At 38.6% G+C, this 8,518-nt stretch overlaps 1 protein-coding gene across 1 annotated transcript in view; it reads left to right on the top strand.

Moving 5' to 3' along the window:
• Positions 1–8,518, top strand: part of Dars (aspartyl-tRNA synthetase) — a 52,620-nt gene that overhangs the window by 43,048 nt on the left and 1,054 nt on the right. The window contains exons 10-15 of the mRNA XM_029475548.1: positions 1–92; positions 1,754–1,900; positions 4,569–4,611; positions 5,560–5,640; positions 6,966–7,077; positions 7,227–7,297. Coding sequence (XP_029331408.1) covers positions 1–92; positions 1,754–1,900; positions 4,569–4,611; positions 5,560–5,640; positions 6,966–7,077; positions 7,227–7,297 — 546 coding nt within the window. The remainder of the gene's footprint in view (positions 93–1,753; positions 1,901–4,568; positions 4,612–5,559; positions 5,641–6,965; positions 7,078–7,226; positions 7,298–8,518) is intronic.

The raw sequence follows: 8,518 nt of genomic DNA, 5'->3' as shown, positions 1-8,518 counted from the left end.
GATATTGAAATGGCCTTTAATTATCATTACCATGAAGTTGTAGAAGAGATTGCTGACACTTTGGTGCAAATATTCAAAGGACTTCAAGAAAGGTTACAATTATTTAATATCCTGAAATGGCCTTAATTTCAAAACAGTTGCAGTTTTTTGGGGTTTTGTTTTGTTGTTGTTTTTTGTTTGTTTGTTTGTTTGTTTGTTTGTTGGGGAGGCGGGCAGCAGTTTGAAAAACAGCCTTCTATTATAGCTTTGAAACTGTTTGTTAAGCCGGGTGGTGGTGCCACACCCCTTTTATCCTAGCACTTGGGAGGCAGAGGCAGGCGGATTTCTGAGTTCGAGGTCAGCCTGGTCTACACAGTGAGTTCCAGGACAGCCAGGGCTACACAGAGAAACCCTGTCTCGGAAATAAAAAAAGAAACTGTTTGTTATTCTGTCCCTTGTAATTTGGACTGTCAGGCTTGTGCTGTATCCCGCTCATGTTTATGATGCAGGACAATATGCAGATGGAACCTGTCAACTGTTGGGAGAGAGTAAACACAAACAGTCAAAGCAGCAGTCATTTCCAAATCAATGACTGCCAGGTGTGACACACACCTGTAATCCCATATGGGAGTAAAGACAATTTTTGCTTTTTATTATGCATATGTGGGGGTGGTTTGTATATATGTTGTGAGTACACGTGTCCTCAGTCTAGAAGGTGTCAATTTCTCTGACACTACAGTTACAGGGGGCTACAAGCCACCTGATGTGGATACTAGGAACTGCACTCAGGTCTTCAAGAGAAGAGTGCTTTTAACCACTGAGGCATCTCTCCAGCCCTTACTTTAAAACATGTTTAAACTAGGGACATTAAACCTCACAAATCCCATGAACTTGGTATTGCCAGTCTACAGCTTATTTATTTATTTATTTATTTATTTATTTATTTAGGTTTTTTGAGACAGGGTTTCTCTGTGTAGCCTTAGCTGTCCTGGAACTCACTTTGTAGACCAGGCTGGCCTCGAACTCAGAAATCCGCCTGCCTCTGCCTCCCAAGTGCTGGAATTAAAGGCGTGCACCACCACACCTGGCGCTAATTCTTGTTATGCCCAGTTCCTTCTCCGTCTGAAGCAAGTTTCCTGTCATTTCATCGATAAATATTTTAGCCAAAAAGATGCTTTTCTAAATCTTATTAAAATATCTCTGAGCCAGGTATAATGGCTTATACCTTTAAATTGCAGCATTTTGAGACAGTGACATTGCAGATCACAAGCGTGAGGCTAATCAGGGTCTCAAAAAACAAGAAAGCATCCTTCACAACAGAAATGCAGCTCTGCAGTTACCATTTTTCTTGTCCTACTATGTGTAGGGTAGGCATTGGACCTTAGGGATATCACAGTAGGAAAGAAGTCGTGTTCTTGAAATAACTTAGACAGCATGGTGGGAATGGGAGAACAAGGCAGACCTGCATTAGTGTCCTCATGTATAAGAAGTGTTTCAGGATTAAAAAGTTGGGTTTTTAATGCTTCTCCAAATGGCTATTTTGTGTTTCCAACAGTGTTAGCTGATAATTATTGCAAATAAAAATTTTAATCCTCTAGTGCTACTAAAACTTCTTTTTAAAGCATGAAACTGAAATGTTTTAAGTATGTTAATGCTAAACAAATTGATAATGCTTTTCTTGGTTCAGTCACTGATATTGTGTATTGCTTATAGTGACCTCTTGTGGAAGAAACATTTAATGAACATTTTATTGACTAAAGCATTGAACATACAGGTTTCAGACTGAAATTCAGACTGTGAGTAAACAGTTCCCATGTGAGCCGTTCAAATTTTTGGAGCCAACTTTAAGACTGGAGTATTGTGAGGCTTTGGCAATGCTTAGAGAAGCTGGAGTTGAAATGGACGATGAGGAAGATCTAAGGTTGGTCTCTGATATTTTCTCTTTTAACTTTAATGCTTAGGTTTAATGTATTTCACCCAGCTGATACATTACATACATACATACAGGCCAAACAGTCATGTGTATAAAATAAAAGTAAATGAATCTTTAAAAATATTTTATGACTAGGCATTTTGGTGCACATCTTTAACTCTTAATAACTCTTAATACATTGGCATTTTGCATAATAATATTTTACATGATAAAATTAATGTTATATTTAATCTGTTTGCCTATGCTTTAATAATTTTGTCTATAACTTTTCAGTTTCTCCCCTAGTTGTAAGCCTTTGACAAATGTAGGAAGACAAACCTGATGGCACAGGACAGTAATCCCATGTACTCAGGAGGCAAGAGGTTTCCTAATTCAAAGCTTGCCTGGACTTCAGAGTAAGATCTGAGCCTCAAAATGAATGAAAAGGAGATCTGGAAAGATGGCTCAGTGGATAAGAATACTTGCCGTTCTTGCAGAACACATGTAGATAAACAGTCACACACAACAAGCAAATACATTATATATAGAGATGGGTAGATAGTATATATTATAATAACATATATAATATATGAATTATATACATACATATATTGGGGGGCAGGGACTGGAGCTCAGCAGTTAAGAGCTCTTGCTGCTCTTTTAGAGGATCCAGATTTGGCTTCCAGTACAGATGGCTTATAGCTATTGGTAGTTCCTCTTCTAGGGGATCCATGGCAGGACACCAGGTATTCATGTACTACATATACATACATACAGACAGACAGACAGGCCAAACAGTCATGTGTATAAAAGTAAATGAATCTTTAAAAATATTTTATGACTAGGCATTTTGGTGCACATCTTTAATCCTAGCACTCAGGGGGCAGGGGCCTGGTCTATATAATGAAATCCGGGACAGCCAAGGTTATAAAAAGAAACCCTGTCTCAAATAACTATATATAGAGAGAGGGAGAGGGAGGGAAGAGCCATAGAGGCATAGAACCTAATTTATCTTATGAAAATAGTAATATAGAACAAGAAGAGAATGTGGAGAGTTTTCCCTGTTTTTTTTTGTTTTACTTTTTTATTTTCAAGGTAGGGTCTCCCCTTCCTGTCCTGGAATTCATTACTAGAACTCAGAAACTCAGAAATCCACTTGCCTCTTCCTTCCAAGTGCTGAGATTAAAGGTGTGTACCACTGTCTTAGACAGGGTTTCTATTCCTGCACAAACATCATGACCAAAAAGCAGTTGGGGAGGAAAGGGTTTATTCAGCTTACACTTTATACATTGCTGTTGATCACCAAAGGAAGTCAGGACTGGAACTCAGGCAGGTCAGGAATCAGGAGCTGATGCAGAAGCCATGGAAGGATGTTCTTTACTGGCTTGCTTCCCCTGGCTTGCTCAGCCTGCTCTCTTATAGAACCCAAGACTACCAGCTCAGAGATGGTCCCACCCACAAGAGGACCTCCCCCCTTGATCACTCATTGAGAAAATGCCTTACAGCTGGGTCTCATGGAGGCATCTCTCCAACTGAAGCTCTTTTCTCTGTGATAACTCCAGCTCTGTCAAATTGACACATAACTAGCCAGTACATACCTGACTTTTGCTTGTGATTTTTGGTCATAATGTTACTTCACTTTAAAAATCACAATCGCTTCTCAGCCTTTTGGCTAAGATCAAGTGCACTTTAAAAATCACCATGATAACAAGGGTAAAGAGCATTCTAAATCACCCCATACAGGACTGGGCATAAAATACTAATGTCTATATGTTATCAATATTCCATATTTTGTTACCTAACTGCTGTCAATATACATTTTATTTAGAAGTTCCTGGTCAAAATAGTTAAATTATCACGACAGTACATAATGAGATATGTGGAAGCATAAGGTGATTGCTTTTTTTTTTCCCCCAGAAAATATACTTGATTCTAAGCCCATTATTTATTTGTTTAATTAAAGTCTTGGGTGTACTGGCTGTCATATTACAAACCTTTGTGGAGTGATAGGAAAGAAGACTATTTAACGGCAAGACCTTCTAATGTTAGCCCACTAGATTTTATTTTATATAATTAGTAAAGTGTTTGCCTCCTGTTTCTGAATCAGCAGAATCCCAAACTCTGCCTGATTTTTTTGGTTTGGTTTGGTTTGGTTTTTTGAGACAGGGTTTCTCTGTGTAGCTCTGGCTGTCCTTGAACTCATTTTGTAGACCAGGCTGGCCTTGAACTCAGAAATCCGCCTGCCTCTGCCTCCCGAGTGCTGGGACTAAAGGCGTGCGCCACCACGCCCAGCGTAACTCTGCCTGATTTTAAGTGTTGGGGCAGTGTTTGTGTGCACCAAGCAGCACTTGTAGGTGGCTTCCTGAAATGCCTGTGCAGGGTGCACAGATGACAGAAGTGCTGATTATCCTTTGAGAACCTTAAATAGCAAGGTGCCTTTCTCATTTGAACTAATATTTTAAGTGTGACTTGGTGGGGACTGGAGAGAGAGCTCGGTGCTTAAGAGCTCTGACTGCCCATCCGGAAACGGTGAGTTTAGTTATCTGCATTCACGCCAGGCTGCTTCACAACTGCCTGTATAGCTCAGCTCTAGGGGATCCAACACACTTAGACAAATCTTAAAATTAAGACAGTTTCTGTTTCACCCTCAAATACTACTTTCATGTTTCTCTTTCAGTACACCAAATGAAAAACTGTTGGGTCGTTTGGTGAAGGAAAAGGTAGGATTAATACATGTGTTGGAGGGTTTTTTTGTTTTTTAAATCTGAAATGTTCCTTAGGAAAAGGAATGTATTTTATCATCTCCCTACAGTGGTATGTCTCCAGAGTTAGTAAAGAAAACTATACTTTTTGGGGGGGTTGGGGTGGGGGTGGGGGCGTTCAAGACAGGGTTTCTCTGTGTAGCCCTGGCTGTCCTGGAACTCACTCTGTAGACCTGTCTGGCTTCTAACTCAGAAATCCGCCTGCCTTTGCCTCCCGAGTGCTGGGATTAAAGGCGGGCCCGGCTTACTTTTGTTCTTAGAAAAATTTAAAAATGTTTAGACAGATTCTAACCAACTATTTGAATTCATTGTGTGACATTTGTACAGCCACACTGAAGTCTCTCTAAAGGACACCAGATTACCAGATTAGTGGTGAAGGGTCTCTGAGCTATAAAGGTCTAACCTGTGCACTCTTGCCCTTATTTTCTAAATCTAAAACCAAAGGAGAGAAAAGCTTATCTTCATTGTGTTTTTTTAAATGACAATAATTTAATGAAGTGTAGAAAGTCCTTGAGCTCCCCCTGCTGGTTGCACTTGACATAGTGAAGCTTTCTGTGAAGGGCTGTAGTGTTAGGACAGGCCCTGAGCATGCTGTCTCAGCACTCCAGCACTCGCTCGCGTGCTCTCCATCTGCACCTTTAACTAAAGGGTGTGGCATCGGGGAAGAGCTGAGATGCAATTGCGTTTTAACTAAGCCTATGAGGGAGTAAAAAATATCAAACACTTTAACAGTACTTACTTCAGTTGTTTCCATTTGAAGAATAGTACCCAATTTTCTTTACATATCTAAACAGAAAACTAAATTATTAAGAAAGTAATCAGGGGTTTTATGTTAAATAATGATTAATATTAGAAAATTTCCACAAAATATTGTATAGATCTAACATAGTTTCTTTCTTTTAATAGTATGATACAGACTTTTATGTTCTTGATAAATATCCATTGGCTGTAAGACCTTTCTATACCATGCCTGACCCAAGAAATCCGGTAAGTAATTTGACCTTAAGTATCTATTTGTGGGGAAGAAAGAGAACTCTATAATAACCAATTTGAATGTTGTAACAAATCAGTTGTGATAACCTAAGTTTAATATCCTAGGTCATTTTCTTCTAAGGGTTTACTGGGATGGGGCTGTATATGCTAGCTAGTACTAGATGCTCAAGAGCTAAGTGAGAGCCTCATTCTTTACTTTGAATTGAGCATTCAATTCTCTAAATTTAACGCTAAGGTGGTAAATTGTGGGGGTTTTGTTTTATTTTTTTGTAATTTATTTAATTTTATATGCATTCGTATGAGGGAGTCAGGTCCTCTTACAGACTTACAGACAGTAGTGAGCTGCCATGTGGGTGCTGGGAATAGAACCCGGGTCCTTTGGAAGAGCAGTCAGCAGAAATGGCTTAACCATTGAGCCATTTCTCCACACTATAAATTGTTTTCACTTGATAGATTTGAAGAAAATTAAAGCTTATATTTAGGAGTTAATACTCCAGATGTTTTAGAGCTTTTTGCTTTACAGTGGTTCCCAGCCCTTAGTATTCATGAACCATCTGCAGGGCTTGGGGTTTTGTTTTGTTTTTTCACTTTTTTTTTTTTTTAATACAAGGTCTTACCATCTAGCATTAATTGTCCTGGAACTTGCTATATAGACTAGGCTGGCCCGGAGCTTGGAGATCTGACAGCCTGTGCCTCCCAAGTATATACCACTGGCACCAAACTAGAGGACTTTTTGAAATACAGATAGCTCAGTGCTAACCTTAGCATTTCTAATCATTGGGCTGGGGCAGCGATTAGGGGTAAGCATTTATAACAAGTTCCAGGTAATAATGAAGTGATCAGAATCTTTGTTTATTGGAAAGTTAAAACTGATAGTATCAAATGCCTGATAGGCAGCAAGTTAAACATAGGTTAATTCAGTTTCTTTTCCTTTTTATTTATTAATTATTATTATTAGATATGTTAATTCAGTTTCAATTTAACTTTACTTAAACGAGTTTTATTAAATAGACTATCTATTGGCAACCAAAACAGACCAAAATTCGTATCTTTCTAAAAATAATTTTCAGGCAATAATGTAAAATAAACCAGCGCCACTGCTTTAGATAAGGTGTTCTGATTATTAAGAGGTAACCTAAAGAGGACAGAAATCTGAACAGAGAAAGAAAAACTATTCTGCCCTTAGCAGTTCTGCCATCAAGAGGACACTATGTAGAAGGGCCATCATTAACTCAGTCATCATTGCTTCCCACGTTTATCCTGGGAAAAGTGTGATAACACAGTAGAATGGTAGTGGCTCATTCTTTTTTTCTCTGCAGAAACAGTCCAACTCTTACGATATGTTCATGAGAGGAGAAGAAATATTGTCTGGAGCACAAAGAATCCATGATCCTCAGTTGCTTACAGAGAGAGCTTTACACCATGGAATTGGTAAGTAACTTAAAATATTTAAACAGTGTATATTATAAAAATAACACATTGTGAACATTTTAAAGATGTCTCATGATAAGTCTCCCCCCTCTTCATTTTAATAGTAGCTTTTTTTATTCTAAGATGATAAGTTATGTTTTCTTTTTTAGATTTGGAGAAAATCAAAGCTTACATTGATTCCTTCCGCTTTGGAGCTCCTCCTCATGCTGGTGGTGGCATTGGTAATACTGCTATTGCTTATAAATAGTTACGTAAACTCAAGTGAAAAACAAATTTAAAGACTATGAAAGGAACCTGGAAAGATTGCTCAGTGGTAAAGAGCACTTGCTGCTCTTGCAGAGGACCTGGGTTCAGTTTCCAACACCCACATAACAATACAACCATTTATAATTCCAGTTTTAGGGGACCTAATGCCACCTTCTGGCCTCAGCAGGCTTCTTACATATGTAGCAGTACAAATAAACTCACATGTATTCACACACATATATGTAAATTAAAAATAAATAATTTTTAAAGGCCAAGAACAGTGGCCTTTAAAATCACCTAAAACCTCAGATCCAAGAGACCTAATGCCTCCTGAACACATCTGCATGCACAGACATGTAATTATATAAATAAATAATTTTCTCAAGTTAAAATATGAGTAAAAGGCAGCTTACATAAATGGGAACAAATATTTATAGTTCATATATTTGATAAGAGGTAAATATCCACAATAAATAAAAAGTTCAAAATGGGCAAAGGACCTGAACAGACATTTCTCCGTGCTTGTTGGTGAGTGCATGAGCAGATGCTCAGCAGCACCAGTCCTCAGTGAGGTCCGCTGCACATGGCTGGGATGGCTGCTAGCTTAAGCTATAATAACAATCACCAGGACAAATGCCCAGGGCAGAAAACAGCATTATAGTTCCTCAACAAGATAAAGATTCATTCACCATAGGATCCAACAGTCTGCCTCTATGTATATACCCTAAAGAAAGAATTGCCATATGACCTAGCTAGCAGTCTAAATCTGTGTATGTGCCCAAAAGAATTAGAAATGGCACATCAAAGACATCTTATGTATACATCTTCATAGTGGTATTTTTGACAGTGGCTGAGACGTGAATACAGCCAAGTATCCATCATGAGTAGATGGGCCAGGAGAATGTGGTAGTGGTTAAGGATCCCTGTCTGACATGTTCAGGACCAGAGTATTTCAAATTTTGTATTTTCTTGAGGTTTGGAATAAATTCATAGACTTTACCATTGAAAATCCTTGAGTGTTGCATGATGCTCCCAGAATTCCAGATTTTAGAACAGTTTTGGTTTCTGGAATAAGTTGGGGGGGAGGTGTGTGTGTGTGTGTGTGTGTGTGTGTGTGTGTGTGTGTGTGTGAGAGAGAGAGAGAGAGAGAGAGTGAGTGAGTGTATGGCCAGTCTTTTTTTTTTTTTTTTTTTTT

Source organism: Mus caroli, chromosome 1 (genome assembly GCF_900094665.2).
Source record: "Mus caroli chromosome 1, CAROLI_EIJ_v1.1, whole genome shotgun sequence".
NCBI classification, from domain to species: domain Eukaryota; kingdom Metazoa; phylum Chordata; class Mammalia; order Rodentia; family Muridae; genus Mus; species Mus caroli.
This window is presented reverse-complemented; position numbering and strand designations above follow the sequence as displayed.